This window comes from Priapulus caudatus, unplaced genomic scaffold (assembly GCF_000485595.1).
Source record: "Priapulus caudatus unplaced genomic scaffold, Priapulus_caudatus-5.0.1 Scaffold1150, whole genome shotgun sequence".
In the NCBI taxonomy this organism is placed as follows: Eukaryota; Metazoa; Priapulida; class Priapulimorpha; order Priapulimorphida; family Priapulidae; genus Priapulus; species Priapulus caudatus.
In genome coordinates, this window is record NW_014578211.1 from 108,011 (window position 1) to 134,372 (window position 26,362).

Here is a 26,362-nt window from a genome sequence, read left to right on the forward strand (position 1 = left end):
CTGGCTACGGGCCTGTTATTACTATAGTAACCTAACTGTGTATGCTCTCTGAAAGTTATGAAAACTGTTTTGAATCCTAACTTGTAGGGTTAAGTCTAGGGTTGAGATAGTGTCATCAGACATGAGAATATGGCCCACAGTATGCCTCATATTGCAGGAAAATGGCTTAAATATTTCAAAATTTTCTGGGGGGCATGCCCCCACACCCACCTAGCACTGGCATGCCTACGACACGCGGGCCTGCCAGTGGCAGCCAAGGTTAATTTCCCCCCCCCTCCCGCTGTCAATCAATTTTATTCCGCATTTGGAGTTCACAGGGTTGGAGACCCTGGTATCCCTTTGCGGACACAACGCAAGTTATACTTTATTATATCGATCTACGAGCCAGTAACGAAACAGAGGAAGAATGACGGAGAGCGAGAGAGGGAGAGAAGGACGGAAAGAGCGCGTTCCGATGACGAGATGGGAGAGAGTCTAGCCGAAACACTATATCGATCTATGGGCCAGCAACGAAACAGATGAAGAATGACGGAGAGCGAGAGAGGGAAAGAGGGACGGAAAGAGCGAGTTCTGATGATGAGATGGGAGCCAGGCTGCGCTAGCGACGACGATGACGATGGCGACAAGGATTGGCTGGAGATCGTGGAGAAGGAGGACCGTTGCGGCCGCCGCGTCGGCAAGGATTGTCAACGGAGAGGAGAAGTGACGAAGCAAGGAAGAACGGAACAAGAACGCAAGAGATAAACGAGATGGAAATACTTAAATGGGTGAGTGAAACAAACTGTGTCGGCATATAATCGTAAGTAAAGTTAAAAACGATAGTTTCAAACCACAGCGTATAATATACAAGGTGATAGTGAAATACTCAAGCACTTTGCCGGTATACACATGCACCATGTGTCTTATCCCTTATCAAAAAGGTGCATGTTAAGTTGTTGAGATGCTTATAGGCTACTTGAGGAGTGGAACAATATTTATAATAATGAAGGTCGATACAGTTGTTTCACAAGCTTACCTGACATTGTATGTATGCATGTATGTATGTATGTATGTTTATGGTTGTTTTATGTACGCGGTATTTTGTTCATGATATATGCTTGTGACCGTTTTTTTGTGTGTGGAAAATCTTTTTCGTGAAACTTTGTTTAAAAATTTGTGATCGTTTTCTTGAATTTGTGCTAACCAGTGACGGTACGTTTACACTATATTGTCAGACCGCTAAACACGTTCTTCAATTAGAGTTTGATTATAGGCTAAAAACATCGAAAATATGAAATCAGTTTTGCGTATTTTTGTTGGCTGTATGATGTATGATGGATGATGTATGATGATTTTTCTTGGCTGTATGATGTGTGAAAGTGACAAAGTACCACATCAGTGCTGTGTTTATTAATGCCCTTGCCCTGTGTGAGTGGGATATGATATTATGAGGATATAATCAGACTCCTGGTATAATGGAGCACATGGTTTAAGCTTCAGTGTCTGATTATACGACCCTGTTCCTGGCTGGATGTACAAGACATGCTTAATTTGCATGAAACTTGATGATGTACAGTCGTATCGAGGACTTGGAGGATAGGAATAGCTGGTAGACTGGACACATACCACATAGAACTGTATCTGTAAGTTAACACGTTGATGTTTATGAAAGGTAAGTGACTTATTTTATCCCTAAAATGTTTCGATTCATCCCTAAAAATTCCTAAAATTTAGCCCTAAAAAAACCTTAATTTCTCCCTAAAATTAGCCCTAAAATGTTGTCAAGGACTGCCGGAAAGCCTGAACTCACCGTCAAAACCCGCGTTATTGGTTTGTTGGCATTTCTTTCAATAATACTTTCCTTAACAACATGCATTCATATTCATTACAGCATATTAAGTTTTTAACTGTTAAAATTGCAAAATGTGGTACTATGTTCTTGCTTTTGCTTGCCAAAATAATCGTGAATATGAAATCCATAGAAAAGCACAAAATTACAACTTTGTCTAACTGCAACTATTAGGCTTTCAAGGATGTTCACTGCATACTGGATTGCAATGGTAAATTGATTCATATTAGATATCTGCCTTGTCTCTAACATTTAATTTTCTGCGTCTAGATTTTATCAATGATAGAGGAAGCCGCAGGAACCAGGATGTATGAAGCTAAGAAAGCCGGAGCTCACAAGATAATTGAGAAAAAGGATGCTAAGCTGAAGGAAATAGACACGGTACATCAGAAGATGATAAACTGTGTGCATCACTATATGTTGTGTAACGCAGTTAAACACTCTTTAGCAGTAATATAAGAAAGACATGCATGTGTCAATCTTTCTGTACTGTCGTACACACTCCCTTAACATGTAAGGTGAGAGAGGCATGCATGGCTCACTGTCTCTGTGTGTGCTACACATTCCCTCTTTGTGTCACATAGGAAAGACACATGAATCACTCTTTGTGTTCTATGATACACATTTCCTCTAGCTGTGACGAAGGAGAGACGTGCATGCATTGTTCTTTCTGTGCTGTGTTATAGATTCTCACAGAGGAGATAACTCCAACTCTGATGAAGTTGAAGGAGGAGCGGTCGGCTTACCTTGAGTATCAGAAGGTGATGCGTGAGCTGGAGCATCTCACGAAGCTCGTTGTTGCCTACCAGTTCTACCAGGCAGAGGTAAGATTTGCTGCCTGGATTGGGAACAAGGTGTTAGCCAGGAAAAAAAAATCAGGGAGTCTCACCATCTGAGAAAAGCGAGGATGCTGCAGGCATTAAGCGCCCTAGGGGGGAAGGTGTGGGAGGGGTTTTCCCTCTCCTACGGTGTGGAAACTTTTTAAAACCTTACCTTAAAATTGAGGAAATTTTGTCTGAAATGCCAAAAAGACAGGAATCTGATATGATTTTACTGGTAAAATGGGGCCGCCCTCATGCCGTCTCTATCAAATTTCATCTGTCTCATCCAAGAATAGGCCGTTCAAAAGACGAGTAGACTGGTCTCTGGCTAACACACTGGTTGGGAATGGAGGCACATTATTTTGCCATTACCTTGTGATGATTATAATTACTAATGTTTTGGCAACTAAATCAACGTTACTCTGGAGATAATGTATTGTCGAGTGTATAGCAGTGTATCCCCTGCATTGACAGGAGCGAGGCATCCCGCCTCACTCAAATTCTCAGCCGCCACACAGAAATTTGTCCAAAACACCGTCTTGCTGACGAAAATCTCATACAATGTGTTCAGAATAGTTTACAATGTACCAAATTGCACCATTTTTTCAAAAGTTTTGACAGTAAGTACCTGCGGTGCTCGCTTTTCTAGGACCTCGAAACGTACATACACACCAAAAAATATTTACCACCTCACAGGCTTTTTTGGCCAGGGGAAACACTGTATGGTGTTTGTATGGAGAGACCATACTAAATAGTCCTATCATATGATTGCTTGGTTGTTAACACCACCGTGAAACATTAAAAATGATAGTGACGTCTCTCATTTAGTCATTGATTTAAAGTTTATATGTACCATTTTTTCATCCTTAAAAGGTCGACCCCTGGTAAGCTCAAACTAATTTCAAGGTACACACGTAATTTGCTTTTCTAAGGTTTGCAGTTGTAATGCTCGAGCAGCAAGTTAACACGAAATGCAATGCAGACGGAGAGGACACTTTAACATGCAGGGTTCAAATATCACTACAGCACTGTTCTACCTTGGTTTCATTGTGCCTCTGGAAATTGGCTGATATCCACAGCAATAAACTGCCATAGCTGTGTAACATGTGTTTTGTACGTGTTACATGAAGTAGTCAGCGAGGCTATAGACTAGAGTCCAAAATTTTCTGCTTTACATATCCAAAATTCTGCTTTTCTCCGCGTTGTAAATTTGGCAATTTTCCGACTTTCAAAAAAAACTTAAAGCATACTATTAACTATTTACTTACCTCATTGTAGGCGCCCCTCGATGTCCCTATTAAATTTTAACATATAGAGTTCTTTTGTGTGCTGCTCTGTGAGATTCTCGCGGCGATCGGTAAGCATGTGTTTATATTGGGAAAACGAACGTTCGTTCGAACGAAAGCGATCAGCCGTGCGTATGAGATCGCGAGCGAAATACGCTGCCGTGAGTTAGAGCGGGCCGCACAAGTTTCTGTTTCTGTTTCTGTTTCTGTTGTAGTACGTTGCAGTATCCAAAATTGGCATCGAGGCAACTGAATCGGGAGAGGACTAATTATTTTAGAATTGATGTTGGCTGAGCTTAGATGTAAATGTTAATTCAAGTGTGAAAATTGACTGCAATGCAGTATCGCGAATTGTCCATGGAAATTTCCGATGAGGTGATGCAAATCGGATTGCTATGATGCAGATGGGATATCGATCATAGGCCTACTACATGCGTTATTATGGTGAAATATTAGCTCTAGTAACTATAGCGGCATAGCCCGCGTACAGTTGCCGCAGGCCTGCGGCAACTGTACGCGGGCTATAGTTACTAGAGCTAGTGAAATATTAATTCATAAATTGGTTTTTGTAATTTTTGGATGGTTTTTTTTTCTTCTTCAAAACCTTCGCGTTTTGTCCGTGATTTCACGAACTTCCAGCGATTTTCAGTTTTGGACTTACTATAGACTAGGGTGTTTTGATTAATCTTGTTGAAACAGTTAAGTCTGCGTAGACGCAAGCGTCGCGCATATTGGGCGGCTGCATTGAATGTTAAATGGAGTTGGATAAGCGGGTTTTAGGTTAGCAGTTTTTAGGGTCAGTGTGAATGGGGCGCCGGGGGCTGGTCTAGGACGTTAGTTCTGTGAGACGGGTTAAATTGTTAGCGTGTGCATTGTATGTTTCTGCTAGGGGTTTTGGGGAGCGAGATTTTAGAAGAGGTGTAGAAAGAGTAGCAAGATAGAGGGAATTCAGTTCTAGTTCGCGGAGGTACGCGCAACTGCGAGTAGTGCGGGGTTTCTTATGTCTGATGTGTAATTACCCAGTAACCAGGGCCCCGATCTCGCTTTACGCTCGTACTACGCTCTAAAGGAGCAGTGTGGAACCGGGTAGACGAGGAAGTGGACCGTATATGGACGCTACTGGCGATCGTTGATCGAAGCGCGGTGAGTCAGGCTCATGAGCGTGCGAGAGGTGGCCAAACTTTTGAAAACTGTTCCAAATTAATCGATGGTGCAATGCGTGAGCGGAAAATACAGCGCAGTGCAGGGTCGTATTAGAGACGTGGAGAAGGCGTCAGTTACCACGTTAAATCGATGCGTAGTACGAATTATGTCGAATATCGGCTCAAGCGTCGGGGATGGCTGTGAAAATTGTCGCCCGTTCTCAGGGCGACGACTGTCAGATACGTTTCATGCACGATTTTTACTAGTCTATTATGGAGATGTCTCTGGCGACCTGACCACGCTTCGCTATGACCATGGTGCGTCTTCTAAGCAAAGCTCGACTCAAGTTTGTTACTCGATTGTCACATAGCCCAACGTCAGACTACGCTTTTGGCGTTCGCATTACGTGTTAGTTACACGTCAGATTTCACGTTCTTGCAACTTGGGGTTATAATGTTGGGGTTTTTGCTACCTGGCCAACCCGCACAATTCAGTGTCACTATGGATGAGCACATACTCAAAATGCCATTTGTTTTCTTGTAGGACGGAACTCGAACTATGATTTGCCAATAGCCTATCATGGCTGAGGAGGAGAGCGAGGTGAGAATAGAGACAAACGAAACGTTCTTGCTGGGCTCTCCCTTGTTCTATTTGGCGGATGTTGGTGTCCGTTAGAATAATCTTGATGTTATCTTGATTGAAGTCCGATAGTGGTGATCTTAATTTCTTGATGTATTATTTTGACGCACGGCAGAATGAATGGATGTGTAATAGAACGCGACGCCGCTGATATTTTTAGTGATCTTTGCCAGCGCAGTACGGGCAGTGATTGAGGCGCAGGTTGAGGCGCGAGTGAAGCGTTGCTAAGGGCAGTGCAAGCGTCGTTTCGAATGCAAAATTGAATCTGTTACGGTCGCATAAAGGACGCAGTCGCGCCGGTTTGGCAAGCGTTATGATGTGGGCGTGGTGGTTGAGCCGTGCTGTGATAGGCTTGGTTTGAGCGCGAATGACTCGGTGATGTAAAGACGCACTGTAGATCGTAGATATGGACGTTAATTTTCGTAGTTATCGGCGATGGGCCCGGACTGCTGGGCCAATTGGCCCACCTCTTAAACCCGATCAACATGCTTCGGGCAATTTTTTGCGAGGACGGGCGGCGATCGTGAATATAATGAAGCGTAGCTCTGGTGTGGATTGGGCCTTAAGGAGATGTGATGTGTGTAGATATTAAAGGTTATTACAGTTTAACTACACAAGTTTGGATTTGATTTCACTTTATCTTCTACTATGAACGTCTCGACCTGTTTTACATTTTGGTTGCGTGACAGTCCAAAACTTTGGGGTATCCAGGGTCTCAACCATTCGCATTCTTTGCGGAAATTCATTACATTTCTAGGCTTAATTTGCCGCATCTTCCGCTAGCGGCCAAGGTTTTATTCCTCAATTTCAAGTTTGCACTGATTGTCGCATTTGTTTCGCCTTGGACACATTGTTTTTTTTTCAGCGGTGCCCTGGCACTGGGCCCGAGGTTTTTAATAGGCCGTTTGATGCAGCGAGGTCTGTTTCATGAAATGCAATACGCTTCTGCCTTTAGTTTTGCGGCCCACCTTTCCAATCGCTCAGTGTGATAATAATGTAGTTTCTATGCATTTTATGTCTTTCTGGGCATGTCATCACGGTAAATGGAAAGCCTGTCGACAGGCGCTGTCTGCAAGGGCTGAGTGTCGCGTAGTTTGTACTAAGTTAATCAGGCATTTAACACGTGGGAGAGGATGGGCGTCCAATTGCCCATTTGCATCTAAAAACCCGATTTTTCAGATTCAGGAACGAATATACACAGAGAATGCTGGGCCGTACTTTGTAGATGTCCAAAACCTCAGCTAGTTGATATCATGGCTATTGCATGGCTAAGACAGAACTTCAAGATGGGGCACGGAGAAGGACGGTGACTTGCTAAAGAGTATAGTCTACTCAACGAGCATCTTAAGTGCTAATGCGGGTTGTTAAGTGAATCTACACACAATTTATCCAGATGACGGGATTACTAGAGAAGCGTTTGCGAAGGAGCGGTGTTTATCGAAGATCGAGGCGATCGTTGCGCGCAGATCTTCGCGGCAGGCGCACAGCGGACGCTCGGAAAATTCTACGGACGTATGCACAGCACTGGCAAGACTATGGATCGTAGGCGAATGCAGGGCGGCGCACGAATCCATGTGCCAGCGACACAGTCCGCTTTTTGTGACGGGGACACAGAGGGCAGGAATTTGGAACGCTGTGACAGTGTTTAAATTGTTATAAAAACTGTAACGTTGTAATGTGTCTCGTAAAAACCGAGACTGACTGTAACGCGAAGTACACAGAATAGCTGTAGAAATTCTGACATTCGCGGGAACTTTGCCAAGTAAGTGGAAAATTGGTAGTTCAGGAATTAGGGAAACACACTAAGCCGGCGCATTCTTCGTGACTGATTGTTTTGGCCAACGCTGGAACGTTTTGACGGTATGCTCAATTGGCGAGGCTCGTACAGTGAGTTGCAAAGCATTGCGCCGCTTGCGGCCGCCATTTTATATAGCCGCATTATAGACTTGGCACTAAAATCGCTTCCACTCTCGGCTTAGCTTAGTTTCACTCGGATGGCTAGTCGAGGTGGAGCGAAGTCCTAGTTCTTATTGCCTTTTTGCAACCTCGCAGCTTCTCGAAAGAAGAGTAGGCCGATCATACTAGAAACATTAAGCACTTTGGTCAGTTTAATATTATAGATTTCGTATTTAATGTTAGCATTATCATTTTATTTGAAACGCTTCAATGCTAGTGTTTAGTATGGCGGGTATTCTAACCTAGCAAGAGCGTTTACTTGGAGTTAGTAGTAGTAGTAGTAATAGTACTAGTACGTGTGTACATACGTAACTAGTAGTAGTTTAATTAGTATTACTAATTTACTATTCCAATTTTAGCTTCTATAGCCGATTCTAGTAAAGTAACGTATCTATGAGTTAATAGATATATGTTGGGTAATTTACGTAGTACTATACTTAGTAGTTAGTACTTAATTATGTAATTATTCGTAACATGTACTTTGTAAGTCATATGAGTATTTCGTAGGTGCTGGAATGTTAACAAGTCTAAAGTTTAATAAATAGCCGGGCACCCGAGCCACAGCGAACCCGACAAAATCGTAGCCAATGGTTCCATTACAGCTACGGTTGCCGCATATATATCGTATCTCTAAGTCAGCGCGTGCCTCAACGCCAAGACGCCATCAGCGCTATATATATTGTTACAATCGCTCTGAACAAAAACTCGTTCATTACAAGCAAAGGAAAGGGCGCCTAGTACGCCGAACAAGATTGAGAGCATCTTTCTAGCCACGCCGTGGCTCTACTACCTGAGGCTAGTGCGATTCCCCTCGTGCAATGCGCAGGAATTTTGCGATGAGAGCTAGCGAAAGCATGAGTTTCCTATAAACCCTAAAGGTCTATACGGTTTACTGGGTTGGAAAGAAAATAGGCAAGCGAAATTCGTCTAAACAATGCGGCCCGATAGCGGCGTACTTTTGAGCGTTCGCGCGGGACTATCCCGGCACTGAAGAACTGTCAAGCTATCATTCATGCAGCAGATAAGAGTCTTTCTTCACGCAAGAAGTGTACGATTAACGGTTATTATAATTGAAAACACATTGCCTACATTTGAGGGGCGGCAGACAATCGGCAAATGAACTATTTCAAGAAATGTTTCCAGGACTCACAATACGCAAAAAAGTATTGTTGCAAATACAAAAACTGTTGAATTTGTGGAGAATTGCAATTTCTACCTGTGCTTTTAATACATGTATTATTACTATAGTAAACCTAACTGTGTTATGGCTCTCTGAAAAGTTATGAAAAAATGTTTGGAATCCTATTGTAAGAGGTTTAAAGTATAGGGTGAGATAAGTGTCATACAGACATGAGGAATATGGGCACACAAGTATTAGCATCCATATTGCCAGGAAAATGGCTTATAATATTTCAAAATTTTCTGCGGGAGCATAGCACCACAACACTAGAACCTTAGGGCATAGCCTCGACACGCTCGGGCCTGCCCAGTTGGCAGCCAAGGTTAATTCCCCCCCTCCGCTGCGTCAATCAATTTATATTCCGATTTGGGTTCACGCAGGGTTGGAGGAAATGGTATCCCTTTGCGGGACACACGCAAGTTATACTCTTATTTACTATCGATATCGGCAGCAAGTAACGCAAACAGAGTACAGGAATTGACGAGGAGAGCGAGGGAGAGGAGAGAAGGCGGACAATGAGAGCGTTCAGATAGACGAATGGCCGGAGAGGTCTAAGCCGAACCAAGTATATCAGATATATCGGTGCCAGCACAAAGAACAGATGAAGATTGCGGAGAGCCGAGAGAGGAGAAAGAGGGACGGAAAGACGCGCGAAGTTTCTGTGATGGCATGGGAGCCGGAGATGCGCTTTAGCGACGAACGATGACGATGGCGACAAAGGAATTGGCTGAGGAGAATCGTAACTGGAGAGGAGGACCGTTGTCGGCGGCCGGTCGCAAAGGATTGCTCAACAGTGAGATGGAGAAGTTGGCACGAAGCAAGGCCGAAAGGAACAAGAACGCAGGATAAAGCGCAGTGGTAAATACTTAATGCGGTTGAGTGAAACAAAACGTGTGTCTGGATATAATCGTAAGTAAAGTTAGAAAAAAACGATAGTTCAAAAACCCGGGAGTATTATTAAAAGGTAGATTTAGTTGGACATTTACTCAAAGCTGTTGCGGGTATTACCATTGCACATGTGTTTATCCCTTTAATCAAAAAGGTGCATGTTAAGTTGTTTTGAGATGCTTATTAGGGCTTTATTGAGGGAGTGGAACATATTTATATAATGAAGGTCCGATTACAGTTGTTTCACAAGCTTACTGACATTGTTGTTAATGCAATTGTATGGTATGTTATGTATGTTTATGGTTTGTATTTATGTACGCAGGATTATTTTTGTTATATTTTCAATGATATATGCTATGTGGGGCGACCTGTTTTTGGCCGCAGATCGTGTGGAAATTTCTTTTTCGTTGAACTTTGTATTTAAAAATTTAGTGATCGATTTTCTTGAATTTGGTCGCTAACCGTGACGGTGACGTTATTACACTTATATGTCAGGACGCGCTAAACACGTTCTTCAATTGGGAGTTTGATTATAGGGCCTAAAACACATCGAACTCATGAATCAGTTTCGCGCGATAATTTATTGATTGGCTTGTATGAATGTATGATAGGCATGATGTATGATGATGTTTTTCTTTGGGCTGTATAGATGCGTGTGGAAAGTTTGACAAAAAGTACCAGCAAATCAGTGCTGTAGTCATTTATTAAATTAGCCTGCCTGTTGTGAGTTGGGGATATGATTTATGAGGGATTTAAATCAGAATCCTGGTATAAATGGAAGCACAATTGGTGGAAACGTCGGTTTCGGTTAAGATGCGTGTAGGGTACACGAATTACGCCACGTACGTTACAGCACTAAAAAAGACGCTAAGAGTGAGAGTATTGCATCGACTATCGCGAATGTTTTACTGCCCAATTGTGTTGAGTTTCTGGGATGTTGTATTTGTGGATCGAACTTTATCCGTTACTTGTTTTTTACGGTTTATATGTGTTTTTATTATTGCTATTTTGAATTGTTGTTATTGTAGGTTATTGATTTGGGGTTGTTTAATGACAGAAAGGATCGTTTCTCTCGTTGGGTTGAACGTTTGAAAGATATTAGCCCGGTAGTAATTTTTTCTTTGGGAATTTGGTTAGGTTGAGGTTTAAAGTGGTAGATCAGCGGAGACGACTGAAATCGGATTGAACGGGGTAGTATTTCGTTTTGGGAAAAGGGAAGAATGTGACACTGTTTTTTGCACTTGTTTCTGAAGGTAGTCAGCGAGGGCTATAGACTAGGGTTGTTTTGAGTGACAAGTTGGTCTGCGGGTAGACGGCAGACGTCGCGCATAATGGGCTGGCTTGCAGTATGATGTTACAGAGTTGCGAATAAGCTGGGTTTTAAGTTAGGCAGTTTCTAGGGTCATTGTGAAATGGGGGTAAGACGCGGTCTGGGAGAACGGGTACATGTGCGTGGTGCATGTGGTTTGTAGGAGTTTTGGGGGAATATATAGAGAGGATGTAAGAGTAGAGAGGATTCAGGTTCTGGTCGCGAGAGTACGCACGCGTGTGCGCGGGTCTTTGTCTGTTTGTAAGGAGATGTGATGTGTGTAAGATATTAAAGGTTATACAGTTCTGGATTTGAATCTACTTCATCATTTCTACATGAACGCTCATCCCTGTTTACAGCTGCCCTACCTGGTATGCCTCCCTGTCTATCCCATAATTTCTACCTGGTTTATGTACATATATGACCACTTTCACACTTGAAACGTGTTGTTAAAAATTGGGTCGCCTTGGTATGGTAACCCTTTTTCATAGGAAATGTTCGTATTCATGCCCCCACCAACTTGCCAAGTTGCCCCAAAGACGTTACAGGGTGCGAACTTAACGCGAGTCCGGAGTCAAATACTCCCTGATTTACTGCCAGACTCCCTGATTTGACATATATGCAGGAGTCCGTGGGACTCCCTGAAAATTCTGCTATACTAACTAGTTTGTTCCAGAGCACGGCCTTGCGGAATTACCATGTTTTTTTCGGCAAATGTCCAAAGAAAATTTGGCAGACGTGCAACCGCATGAATCTTCAAAATAAGCACATGTATGCATTATTGTTAATATCTTTAGTTTTGAACTTCAGACTGCGGACTCCCTCATTTTGCTGCGGACTCCCTCTTTGTGAGGGCAAGGTGTCCGTTGGACTCCCTTGTTCACAAGTTCATTTCTACCCCTGACGTTACGATACATGTGCCGTGCCTCTCTGTGAAATAGGAGCAGCGGCACGGCTCGGCGGAGAAGCTTAACGAACTGACAGTGATGATCACGCAGTTTGAGCAGCGAAAGTGCGAGATCGACGCACACCTGGAAAAGCTAGAAGAACTGGTTGCTGAGCTGACCGAGAAAAGAGATGCGGTACGTTTGCCTGCTATTTGGACCCCGCTCACCACCAGTTGGCAGCATACTGCCACAGTGCCGGAGACCATTTTTAATATCAAATGTGCATTTTGTGATTGTTTAGATGTTTTTACCCCCAGTGTTGAATAGAAGGTGATGTAGGACATTGGCTGCATCCGGTTGTTGGTAGTAGGAATTTGTATTATATGATGATATTGTTTTGTATAGCTGAAATGTGTGATAGATGGCGCCACTGCACTATTTTTTTGCAGGAATCTGGTGGCGTGATAGCAGAACTAGAGAAGAGATTACATGACAAGAGACAGCATGAAGCTAAGCAGCAGAGCAGTATCGACAGCAAGAAGGAGTCATTGAAGACGGAGCAGAAGAAGAGGAAGGATCTACTTAAGCAGCAGACTGAGGTAGGATACAACACGTTTATTAGCTCACCTTGAGTCAGTCAAGCTGAGCTATTGCCATGGGTCGTCGTACGTCCGTCCGTCCGTCAACATTTCGCTTCGGTCAACGATAACTCAGGAACCGTTTGACTCACATGTTTGAAATTGGGTATAGTTGTTACTGCTATGCTCCCATATTAAACGTCCTATTTTGAAGCACGCCAGTCGACGTACTTTCGAGCCTGGACGTGGTGTTGGACGTGTGCCCTACCCTGACTAACGTTACAGGATACGAGCAGCAAGCAGGCAAAGATGAAGGAGATGGATAAACTCATGGATGGTTATAACAAGGTGAAGCAGCAGTCAGAGGCTGACCAGGCTGCTCACGCTGCTGCACAGAAGCTGTACCGAGATGTCAGCGCAGGTTTATCGAGCAACGATGATGGTGATGCTGCCACGATTGCTGAACAACTAATAAGTGAGTCACGAGGTGGCCACTGGTGGCCTAGCTACATCATTAAATAAGACTTGAAAAATTGAAATGATATAGCATGGTGTGTAGGTAAAATTCGAGTGGCATAGCTAGTGCATAGGTAAAATTTTAGTAGTGTAGAATGAACATAACAGCCATTCCACGTAAGTGGAAAACTGAAGTGAGAGCTAGTGACATGAATTTTTTGTTTATTAAGAGAAATAATGAAATGGTTTAAATCCAAAATTTCATGTAAATGGGCCTTTTTATTAAAGAATCACAGCTTCTTGATCGTGGGTAAGCTTAATGACGGCAAAGGTGGTTAAAAGTGTTTTTTCAGAATCAGAAAATTTTTCTATTATCTAAAGCTTCAGTTATGAATAAGCCAGCCTTTATTAAGTAGCCAGTATATCATATTTCATAAAAAATTAGGATGCCTAACAATTCGCATTAGCATTTCCTGAAATTTATATGATGAAAACATCCTCAAAATGTGTCAACGCGAGTCACACAAAAAGTAGAATTGTTAAGTTTGTGAAGAAAATAAAAAGGGTAGCAACAAATGCTTGATACTGGTAATTCTTCTAATGCTACCTTTTCAGTTTAGTTGAATACATTTTTAGCTCACCTTGACATCGTCAAGCTGAGCTATTGCCATGGGTCGTCGTCCGTCAACATTTGGCTACGGTCAACGATAACTCAGGAACCGTTTGACCCACATGTTTGAAATTGGGTATAGTTGTTACTGCTATGCTCCCATTAAGCGGGTTTTAGGTTAGGCAGTTTCTAGGGTCAGTGTGAAATGGGGGTAGGACGTGGTCTGGGAGAACGGGTACATGTGCGTGGTGCATGTGGTTTGTAGGAGTTTTGGGAGAATATATAGAGAGGATGTAAGAGTAGAGAGGATTCAGGTTCTGGTCGCGAGAGTACGCGCACGCGCGTGTGCGCGGGTCTTTGTCTGTGTGTAATACCCCAGTCACACCAGGGCCCCGATCTCGCTACGCTCGTACTACGCTCTAAGAGCGTGGTGGAAACGCGTAGAACGCAGTGTGGACGTATATGGACGTACTGCGATCGTGATCGAGCGCGGTGCAGTCAGCATGAGCGTGGAGAGCGTGGCCAAACTTTGAACATGTTCAAAATAATCGTGGTGCAAGCGTGGCGGAAATACAGCGCAGTGCGGGCGTATTAGAGACGTGGAAGGCGTAGTACCCACGTAACTCGAGCGTAGTACGAACTTAATGGTCGTATCGCAAGCGTGGCGGGTGCGTGAAAATTGTCGCCCCGTTCTCAGCACGATGTCAATACGTTTCCATCACGCTTTTACTACGTCCATGGAGATGTCTCTGCGACCTGACCACGCTCTCGCTATGACCATGGTGCGTCTCTAGCAAGCTCGACTCGTTCGTACTACGATTGTACTACGCCCAACACGCTCAGACTACGCCGTTGTGGCGTTCGCATTACGTGTTAGTTACGCTCAGATCACGTCCTGCAAACTTGGGGTATAATTTGGGGTGCTACCCTGGCCACCCCACCAATTCAGTGTCCACTATGGATGAGGCAACACTACTCCATGCCATGTTTCTCGTAGAAGGACAACTCGAACTACTTGATTGCCAAGCCCTCATCATGCTGAGGAGGACGAGGAGGAGAAATAGAAGACAACAACGATCTTGCTGGCTCTCCCCTTGTCTTTTGGCGGCATAGTTGTGTCCGTAGAAAATAATCTTGATGTTAATCTTGATTTAAGTCGATAATGTTGATCTTAATTATCTTGATGTTTATCTTGACAGCACGGCAGAATGAATGATGATGTATAGAACGCGACGCGGTATTTATATGATCGTTGCCAGCGCAGTCGGCGCGTGATTGGCGCGCAGTTGAGGCGCGGTGAGCGTTGCTAAGGCGCAGTGCAAGCGTCGTTCGAATGCAACATGATCTGATTGGTCGCAATAAAGACGCAGTCCGCGCGGTGCAAGCGTGATGTGGGCGTGGTGTTGAGCGTGGTGAAAGCTTGTTGAGCGCAATGACATCGGGGTAAAGACGCACTTAGATCGTAGTATGGACGTAATTACATCGTAGTATCGGCGCTGGGCCCGGCTGGGGCCCAATTGGCCACACTCTCAACCACGCTCACCATGCTCGGGCCAATTTTTGGAGGACGGGGCGATCGTGATGAGCGTAGCTCTGGTGTGATTGGGCCTTAAGGAGATGTGATGTGTGTAAGATATTAAAGGTTATACAGTTTACTACACAAGTTCTGGATTTGGATCTACTTCATCATTTCTACATGAACGCTCATCCCTGTTTACATTTTGGTGCCGTGACAGTCCAAAACTTGGGTATCCCAGGGTCTCCAACCATTCCGCATTCTGCGGAATCATTACGATTTCTAGGCTTAATTTCCGCACTCCGCAGCGGCAAGGTTATATTCCTCATTTCAGTTGCACTGATTGTTCGCATTGTTCGCTTGGACACATTGTTTTTTTTTCAGCCGGTGCCTGGCACTGGCCCCGAGTTTATTAATAGCCGTGACTGCGCGAGTCGTTTCATGGAAATGCACGCTCTGCCATTAGTTTTGCGCCCACCCTACCATCGCTCAGTGTTATAATGTGTTTCTATGCATTTTGTATCTGGCATGTCTACGGTAAATGGAACAGCCTAGTCAGACAGGCGCTGTCTGCAAGGTGTCGCGTAGTTTGTCTGCTAATCAGATTAACACGTGGGGAGAATGGCGTCCAATTGCCATTGCCATCTAAAAAACCCGACTTTTACAGAAATTCAGGAACGAATATACACAGATGTGGCCTGTACTTGTGAAGTCAAAACTCAGTGTTATAATCATGGCTATTGCATGGCTCTAGGGGTTTTGATATTTAAAATAAATTATGCAAAATATATAGCATATTATATAGACACGCAGATAACAAACAGTCTGTGGTGTCACACTCGTCTGGTTCGTTTTACAAGATTTCATTGACAATATCTTTAATGCAAAATTCCTGCTATAAACATATTATGATTCAGTGAAAAAAATACACGGGGGCGGCGGGCGAAATCGCCCCCGAAGTTCCAAAAAGAGCCCCCGAAAATGTTATTACGGGGGCGACAGTTACAATCGAAATCGCCCCCGAAATTGCCTGCCTCGAAGTCGAGGCATTATCACTGGTCACACCAGCCGCAGCTGCAAAAACTGCTGCAAAACCCCCAATGCCTGTCTCGGTTATGCAGTTGCAATAGCGATTATGTACGCTTGACCTGCCAGCCAACCGTTCGCGATCGCAATCGCAGCATTCCCGCATATATATGCATGCACGCAGTGTTTCCTCTGCATTGACGCGAGCTAGGCGGCCGCCTCGCTCAAATTCTCAGCCGCCACGCAGAAATTTATCCAAAACACCGCCTCGCTGGCGAAAATCACTGTTTTTCCATCAATAAACTACACTTTATTGAACTAATATCGAAATAAAGCTCCACACGTAAAATACAACGCCGCTACTCACAATACTGTCAACACGCACACAAAATACACGCTAGTCACAACACAGGCTAACCATACAAACACGTCTACTCGACGAAGTACAAGTGGTTACTCTCCGCAGTGCCGCGGAGGATATTGTTTTCGTGGCACGTACGTAGGAACGCAGAGCTGCGTGTGTTATGATATCGATTTATTCCACTGCGCGCTACAATGCACTGGACCAATGACGAATGCTAACCGTTCCACGAACACAAATAGAAACTAAAACAGAAACGACACGCATTCGCTTGCAGAAGACTCGAATATTATCATATTTTTACGCGTAAAGTTCTCTCGCATACGAGACCCAAACTACGACTTGGCCGGGCGGTATCCCGATATCCGCGGCATAGTAGATTCTTGTGTTGGATACCAGAATGTGATCGTGTATACATTGTATATCAAGCGAACCAGACAATGCGTCTAGACAATACGTCTGCAGTGTACTGTGGAGGCGTATCTAATATCAGGAGTCTATCAATATATTGAATTGATAGACTCCTGGTAATATGAACGCGAGCGATGAGAATTTTGAAGGCAAACACGGAACATTTGGCAATTTTATGACGTGGGGTGAATTTTATTATACAATCTGCTGCCTCAGATTTTGGATACCAACATTGTTGAAATTACTATCCAAAAAATGGGATACCAGATCTCTGGGGGGGGGGGATACCAGATTTCTCAATACCTGGTACATCCCGAATGGATACCATAATAAAAATCTAATTTCGACCCCTGATTACGTGTACGCATACATCGCATCACACCATATTGCAGCGGTCACGCGCATTGTATTGTAACTATTGTTCGCGTATTGTTCTAGGCTAGCTATCGCGGCTCACACGTACACGTAGTCACGTACACACACACTGTATCTACACAAATACATGCACACATACCGTACGTACGTATGCGTACACTACACGCAGAGTACGCAAGCTAGCTATCTAGCTAATCACAACAACGTTACAACATGGATCGTTTTTTGAATCTAGCTGGCAGCTCAAATGTACCAGATAACATCAAGGACGCTGTCAGTCCAACGCAGTCGGGCCCCCCTCCAAATAAAAAGAAGAAGCCAGTTTCAAAGGAAGCAACCGTGAAATCTTGGGAGATTGACTGGCTCCAAACCTCCCGTGATGGCAAAGGCACTCTGCAGATTTACTGCATCGCCTGTCAGACATACGTCCCTAAGTACTCCCGCAACAACAGGGGGTATGTTTCTAATGACCCGTTCATCACTGGGACTGGGAATACCAAGAAATTCTCTGCTGTTAGACACGGTGAGAGTCAGGGACACAAGGCAGCATATGGTAAGTAAAAATATATAATATATATATATTATATAATAAATATAGATCAACATACAATATCTTGACCATCAGACCATGATTTGTCAAATTTTTAACCTCAATACAGCCTCTTACTTGCTTCAATACCAAAATAAATAAATAAAAATGAAAATCTAGAAGCATTGTCTTCACCACTTCTCAGCCATGACCACAGATTGCACACAATCATTTTTAAGCAACACTTTTCTAGGTGTCAGGGGATTTTTTTTCTTGCAGATTCATGGAAAAATGACACCCTGACAAAAGAACCCATCGTCCAGGCTGTGACAAGGATGGATGAGCAAGCATACCAGAAGATGGTGAAGCTGTTTGACATCTGTTACCATCTTGCCAAGCATGAGCTTCCATTCACCTACTTCCCCTCGCTGGCAAACCTGGAGAAGCGACATGGTGTGGACCTGGGTTATATTTACTTGAATCCAGTCCAGGCCCATACCTTTACAGAGTATTTAGCCGAGGACATCCGTGTTGATGTGGACAAAGCAGTTAGGGGTGCACGCTACATCAGCATCCTTATAGATGGAAGCACAGACAGGAGCACGTTGGACAAAGAACTGATGTACGTGAAGTACCTCGAGGATGGTATTCCTCGTACGCGCTACTTTGGGTGAGTTATAAGCAAATTTCCTTCATTTTCATGCTCAAAAATATGACATGTTCATTCTTGTAAAATTTATGCATTTTATGAGCATATAGTCTTCTACTTATTAGTTTAAGAATAATGGGAGCACTCAAAGGGTTAATAAAGTTCTGAACTTCAAGTCAAGGTTGAGATCATATTTTTACTTACATTACAATTGCAAATTATATTCCGGAAAACAAAAGTTACAAATATACCGATGTATGGCATCTCTCCTTCAATATCAACCATGGAATGTCATGCAGTCTGTTTTATTTGAGAAGTTATTTGTAAATGAATATTATTCTGTTTACTTAATCAATTGCATTTCAAATTATTTACTTTTGAAATATTCCCATTATTTGCATTCCTTAAAATAGAACCCATGAACCTTTTCATATTTCCCTTGTAATTTTCTTGTGTTTACATTAGATTTCAATATTCAGGCTTTCATTTTTAAGGGGCGCGCTCGCGCTCCACCGCGCACCATAAATTGTGCCATGGTGCGTGCATCATTGCGCCTCATAAAAGTGGTTGAAATCGCGAACCAAAAGTCTGTGTAATATGTTGAAATAGCGCTCCATTTTACAGGGATGAGAATCTTGCGCGGAAATCCGCGGATTTCACAGTCCCAGGGTCGATTTTGTAAAACGTCTAAATCCGTTGAGAGAAAATTTTAGGGGGGTTAGAATGTACAAATTTTCATTTTACAGTCCAACAGCCTACTAACAGTACCTTCATTTAATAACATTGTAATATAGTTTGCTTTACAATTATAGGAACAAGCGCTTAGTTCACTGTTTGAGATTGTCAGACGTTGGCCAGTGTGGCGCGGTTTATTTGACGCTGCAAGTGTGTTGTGTGTGTTGTATGCCGCCGTGCTACGCAGGCCGTATATATAGTACGCCGATCGATCGATCGTGTACATCAAAAGCCACCGCGTCACGCATGGCCTTGAGGCTAGTTTTCCCTGTCCATAGAGTTGTCAATGTTGAAATGGATCGCGAGCCCTGACTGGATTATCTATTCTAGCCCAACTCTAGTTTCTAGTAGCCAATGAGAAGGCAGCTTTCATACACTTTTCGTCGTAGATCTTAAAACAATGGCAGACTCTTTAAGGGTGTGATTTTTAGTGGAGTCTCTTCATCATGCCTCTTTAAGGTGTGATTATGGACGTCGGAAAAGTCCCCTATGGTGTTTTTAGGGGAGTCCATTAGTAGTCCTGTACTTTTCAAATCTGAAAGCCTGAATATTGATTAATTATTTTTTTGAACACTTTCTTTCACTTAAAGGAACAGTAGCCTCTAGATTCTAGGGATATTTCACTAATTTAGGGTTGTAATTGCGCTACCTAAAAAGTTTCATGTTCAATCACTATTAGAAATTATTTTAAAAATGTTTTAAAACTAACGACTACAGTTTGATTAGAACGACGCGTGTGCGCCACTGCAGAGCGGAGATCTGAAGAAGTTGCGCAAATACCACTTTCCAGCCAAGGCTACGGACCCGTGAGGGTATTTCTTATTTATTCATTTTTAAAAGCAAAAGGATTGTAAATATCTTATAAACGAACATAATAGTATTTTAGTTATATAATATGGATTAAATGCCCTAAAATGAATAATCGTTCGTTAAATAGCATTAGGTATATCAATTATAAATTGCACTTTTGTGATTAGCCCTCGGTCATTTACCTGCAAAATAAATAATGCAAATACCGCATACTTTTTTACGAGTGGCAGCACGGTCCTGCGGGTGATCATGGCGCCGTTCAATATTTCGTAGCGTTGAATTGTGGCTAAATAATTATTTAAGTATCTGGGGCGGACTTCATGCAACGTTGCGTAAGTGTACTTTGCGACACTCGAGTTTCTACAGAAGTAACGTACGCGTGAATAAGCTCGTAGGTGCATCATCAACCGCAGCGGTAGCGCCTGCGTACGCAAAATGTTGATGAATTCCAGTGTAAATACCGCTAGCGCCATTCGGTGGCTGCTGGGCTGTGAGCGTGCCTAGCATAAACCAATCTACATGCTGTGGGCGGTCACATACAGATAGGAACCAAACTGACGCATCTCTTTGCATTTAAACATATGGCTTCGTCTAGCTCTGTCTACATAGTGCTGGGGGATGTGATAATGATTCCACATTTTCGTTTGTATGCTTGCGTTCCGAACACTCATGCGAGCAGCGAACACGATACACCGTGCGGGCCGTAGCCGGTGTGTAGCGTACACCCGTGCGTGCGTCGTGTGTGCGGCTGGCACGTGTGCCGTAACACGTGCGTCTGTGCGTGTCACGTTGTGGGTGTGCACGTACACAGTGCGTGTTGTGCATCGTTTTAAAAAACACGTTTTTGCGCGTTGTGCAGTGTAGCACGGCTACACGTGCGGCGCGCGCGTCGTACGTACAACGTGTGCGTGCGGGTGGCGTGCGTGTGTCACGTGCTCGCGTGTGTGTGCACTTACACGTACGTGCGTGACATGCCACGTAGCAGCGTGCGTCCCCCGCGTGCGTGCGTGTGGTACGTACACCGGGCGTGCGTGCGTCGTCCGTAACGTGCGTCGCGTGATTGTGCATGTTGCGTGCGTCGCGCGATATGCACGTACACCGTGCGTGCGTGCGTGTGATACGTACACGTGCGTGCGTGCCGTTCGGTGTGGGCGTGCGTGTGTAAGTACACGGCCACCGTGCGCTATGCGATAGCCCGTGTGCGCACCGTACACGTTGCGAGCTGCGTGCGTGCCATCGGTGCACAGCTGTCGTGCCTGCGTAGTTGTGGTGGCACCTGTACACGTCATCGTGTGACACGTACACCGTGTGCGTGCGTATGACGCGCCGCCGTGTGTAACGTACACCGCGTGCGTGCGTGCGTGTGCACGTACACGGGTGCGTGGTGCTTACGTGCCACGTGTGCGTTCGTGGCGTGTAACACGTTACACGTGCGTCGCGTGTGCCACGTACACGTGCGTGGCGTGTGCAACGTAACAAGTGGCGTTGCGTCGTGCCACGTACACTGCGTCGCGTGTGCACGTACACGGCTTAACTACGAAATCCGCTTATAACAGAAAAACAATGCCCCGGCTATACAAAAGAAGCCGTCAAAGGCCCGCTGTCTGTGTAGCTTATAGTTTTTAGTTGAGTAGTCAATTTCCTATCAGATCGTTTCTCTGCGAATAAAATAATTTTCGCTTCAGTATGTCGCGGCGTACTGGCTGAAACACCTGCGGAAATTTCGCAGGTGCGTTTACCGCGACCACTCGTCAGCCTCTGCTGAAAGGTTACGACAACCGAGGGTTAACTGCTAAATTTTAGCGTGACTGCCAATCGGCATCCCTAAACCACCGGCCCCTCGCGCTGTCGCGTACCCCGAAAATCCGTACGCAAATTGTCCTAAATTAGCTGTGCTTGATCGGATCGCAACTAAGCAACGTCGACTGCGTACACAAGATTTACGCAAAATATTTTGCGTACGCAGCTTGATGAATCTACCCTCTGGTGACAAATACATGTGGGTATAGACGATTTGTTATACAGTAAGTACAGTTGTATGCAGTAAAATCCTAGAGGCTACTGTCCCTATTTCAGCTTCCAAGATACAACATTTCAACGTCACAACATTCCAGACTGGAAGGACAACTTGGTTGGAGTCTGCGCGGATGGTGCAAGCGTCAACTTTGGATGTAGAGGAGGTGTCATCTCCAAGCTGGCTGCTGAGATGCCATGGCTTGTGGGAATTCACTGCATAGCCCACAGGCTAGAACTGGCCACAAAGGACGCATACAACGACAGCTTCTTCTCTAAAGAGGTGTGACATGCATCCATTACTTTCTGACCATTAGAGCACAAGGATAGATTTGGTTTTAATGTTACAAGGTGTCTGTACTATTAACTACATAGATACCATGAATATACTTATGTGTCGCAGTCCATCAGACAAGTTGGTGATATGAGAGATATTGTGGGAGATCATTTTTTAAATTTTTATTATTTATTGTTTGGAAGATAGTCATAAAATTAAATTGCTAAATATAATTGAAATCAAAGCACATGTAGATGTATCAACTTTTTTCTTTCTTAAAACAATGAAGACAGAAGGAAAGAAAATAAGTTTATGGAAAAGCATTCTAATAAAAATAGAATATAACTTCATATTAAGTAGTAAAAGTAAAGTTAATTTATTAAAGTTATAATTACGTGTATTTTTCATTTAGTAATATCCAAATCTTTTTTTCTTTCTTTCAGATTGATGCCTTCTTGACTTTATATGCATCCTTTTATCGGAAGTCTCCAAAGCGAGTCCGTGAGCTGAGCAACATGGCAGATTTACTAGAAGAGAAGATTCTTCGGCCAACCCGTGCTGATGGAACCTGCTGGGTGGATCACAGGAGGCGTGCTCTTCAAGCATTGGAGAGGAACTATCCAACTGTTGTGGCTCACCTAAATGATCTAGGCAGTGAGCAGAGGTCACCGTCAGACATCAAAACGGATGACGCAGCAAAGGCCCGAGGGATGGTCAAGAAGATGACATCATACAAGTTTGTTCTTCACATGGCCCTCTACATGGATGTATTGGAAGAGCTGTCTCGTCTTTCGCTTTCATTCCAGAGAGATGACATCTGTTTGGCTGAAGTCATTGAGCAAGTGGCAACTACAAAATCAGTTCTCAGTGAGATGGCAGACAGCTCTGATGGTACCAAACTTCAGGCCATGAAGAAAAACTGTAGTGAGGGCACTTACCGTGGCGTTGTATTAAGTGGCATCGAAGATGGAAGTGCCGAGTTTGCCGCTTCTCACAGGAATCACATACAACCTCTGATAACCTGTATAGCGGAGAGGTTTGCCTCATTTACAGAGAATGAGGCACTGTCAGCTGTCTCTTCCCTGGATCCGAAGACATGGCCAGAGGACCTGAAGGATTACGAGTTTAGTGACAAAGGTGTGAGGATCCTGCTGGACCATTTCAAAGATGTTCTCCTGGCACACGAATGTGACTCTGATCTGGCAATGGCTGAATGGGTGCGACTGAAGTAAATCATATACATCCTTGCGTTATGTCCGCAAACCCGGTAGGAACTGTCGACGGCACCAAAATGTAACGATGAAGATGACGTTACCCGCTTAAATGTAGATCTGTTGTAGCGATGAATAATGAAACTCCAAACTCCAAGCAGTAGTGTTCAGCAAATAGTATCTTGTTTCTCAAACCACATACGCTCGCACAGAGGCACGCAGACGCGTGCCTCGCGCACTCACGTCCGATCTCTCTCACCACCAAGAACCTTCTCCCTTATACCTTTCTAGATAACAAAGGACGTCGCGCGCGCCCGGACAACCGACATGTGCTGCCTACATGTACAACAACTCCCTCGCAACCCTTTCGCATCTCCATCATCCATACTACAACAAACACGCTACCGCCGACCAACACATTATGCAACCGCAGTCGCTACATTTCCAAACACTCAACTACTATTTGTGACATCTGCAACCCATACTTTACACTACTACAAACCTCGGATGACGTGGCAAAGCTTGTGGGGAACACTGTTCCTGAAGAGGGAAAACGAATTCCCCAATTTCTTCCATGTCATCGAGATTGTTCAGGTGATGCCTCTTGCAACCGCGAAAGTGGAGCGTGGGTTCTCTTTGATGAACCGGATCAAGACGGACTGGCGAGTCCGGCTCAACACCTTCACTTTAGATGATGTAATGATCATCTCCCGAGAGGGCCCCTCCGAAGAGCAGTACTCTTCAAGCTCGGCTGTGACCAAGTGGCACAAAGCAGGGAAACACAGCAGACGGACACATGTTGAACCGTATGGCCAACGGCCAGCAGATTCTTTGGGGCTAGAGGAAGAAACAAAACTAAAATTGAGAACACTGATGAAAAATAATTACCAAAAAGGGTGAAGAAATATTTGTGGTTTTATTTTTGTGATTGGTCCCAGTGGGACCGTCCCATGTTATCATGATAAATTTAGTTTGTAGTCATCCACATGATCATTTTAGATTAATTCTAAATTCCTAATCATTAACTCAACCCATGCTAGAACTCCAGAGTACCTCTAATGTGTCCAGTCTAAACATGACATCTGTTGCCAAATAAATCTTATTGTAATGACAATAATGCATTTGCCAAAAAGTAGAGATTAGAGGAAAATGTGTACTTACAACAACATCTGTAAATCTTTCCACTCATTCGTGTGATGGTGTCAAATTCCATGTCTGTCTCATTCAAATAAACACAAATTAAAATAGTGCTCTTGTGAATTCTTGCATTGCTAGTATGTGCTGTGCTGTGAGCCTGTGAAACGGTGTGATGCTGCACATGTTTGGTGTGATGCTGCATGCTGATGCCATGACCAGCTGGGTGAAGTACTGAAGTTGTCTGGTAAAAAGGTTTATTTCAAATTTTATCCAGTTCTTTCAATAACTATACAATAAATACACAACATATTTGTGATTTGGCGATATGAACTAGGCAGAAACTATAAAAACAGGCTGCTAGGTAAAAACTGCTATTCAACAACTTATCTTGTTTTTTTATTCAAGTGCAAAGAAAGTAGCCCCCGAAATTTGAAAAAGTAGCCCCGGAAATAGTAGCCCCCGAAGTGGGAAAAGTAGCCCCAGAAAATTGAAAAAGTAGCCCCCGAAATTTTTGGTCACTGTTATGATTTATACTATTATTATTATATTATTATTATTTATATATTAATTCCTGTTGTTGGAAGCACTATGACAGCATAGTGCCCCCAACAACAGGCATTAATGTTTTTAGTGCATCACATGACTATGCAATCTACTTATACTCCCTAATTTGCCGGTGCATTCGATGTAACAAAACGTTCGACACAAACACAACCGCCGTTCGAAACTCTTGCGTGGCGCCCAGACGCAGGAGATTCGTGACGTAAACACAATGCGTTATAATAACAATGCGTCGCGCAAGCAATAGTGCTCGCTCAGGCGGGCACTATTTGCTTCATAGTGCCTGCTGCGTTATCCAATAGAATTTCAACGATTTATCACGTGATGCACTAATATGATATAATGATTTATGCTAAGAAACATCAAAGTGGGTATAGCGCCATCTACCATCACAAATTGTGATTCATTTTTAGCTCACCTTGACATCGTCAAGCTGAGCTATTGCCATGGGTCGTCGACCGTCGTACGTCCGTCCGTCCGTCAACATTTGCTCATTTTTGTTATGTGAATGAATAAGGGCTAGGGGTTTTGATATTTAAAAAAAAAATTATGCTAATTAGGTAGGGTTTGGCAATTATATAGCATATTATATAGACAAACAGTCTGTGGTGTCACACTCGTCTGGTTCGTTTTACAAGATTTTATTGACAATATCTTTAATGCAAAATTGGTATTTCCTCTACACCCTGCCGATAAAACGTCTATATTAGAGTAAAGTTTTTCAAAACATGTCGGAACGCAGCATAACCTATTTATTTCGAACGCCATCACTAAGAAACATCAAAGCGGGTATAGCGCCATCTACCGTCACAAATTGTGATTCATTTTGGTTTATAAATTATTATTGCGATATAAAGATGGCAACCGTGTGCTACCGCCTAGAAAAACTCATACGAAGTAAACACTTCCATGCAACCAATTAACCTTTGACAAAAGTTGTGTTATGGGCAGGGAAACACCATTGTCACGTGGTATATAGCAGCTACGTGGAATAAGCGTATCCTCTCAATCTTACACGTTAATCATCGGGAGCTCCACTTTTAGGCAGTGCCTAAATCTGAATATTATAAAAACGTTAAATGGCGATCATTTAGGTGTAACACCATCACTCGCCCACATCTCAGACTTTCACATCTCAAACATTTATTTTTGAACATAAAAAATTACACA

General features: G+C 43.6%; 1 protein-coding gene across 1 annotated transcript in view; it reads left to right on the top strand.

Annotated features, from left to right (window-relative positions):
• Window positions 1-26,362, top strand: part of LOC106815572 (structural maintenance of chromosomes protein 2-like) — a gene marked incomplete at its 5' end in the record, with an annotated part of 45,046 nt that overhangs the window by 3,930 nt on the left and 14,754 nt on the right. The window contains 5 exon segments of the mRNA XM_014820041.1: window positions 2,099-2,209; window positions 2,515-2,652; window positions 11,992-12,132; window positions 12,387-12,536; window positions 12,801-12,990. Of these exon segments, the coding sequence (XP_014675527.1) occupies window positions 2,099-2,209; window positions 2,515-2,652; window positions 11,992-12,132; window positions 12,387-12,536; window positions 12,801-12,990 (730 nt within the window).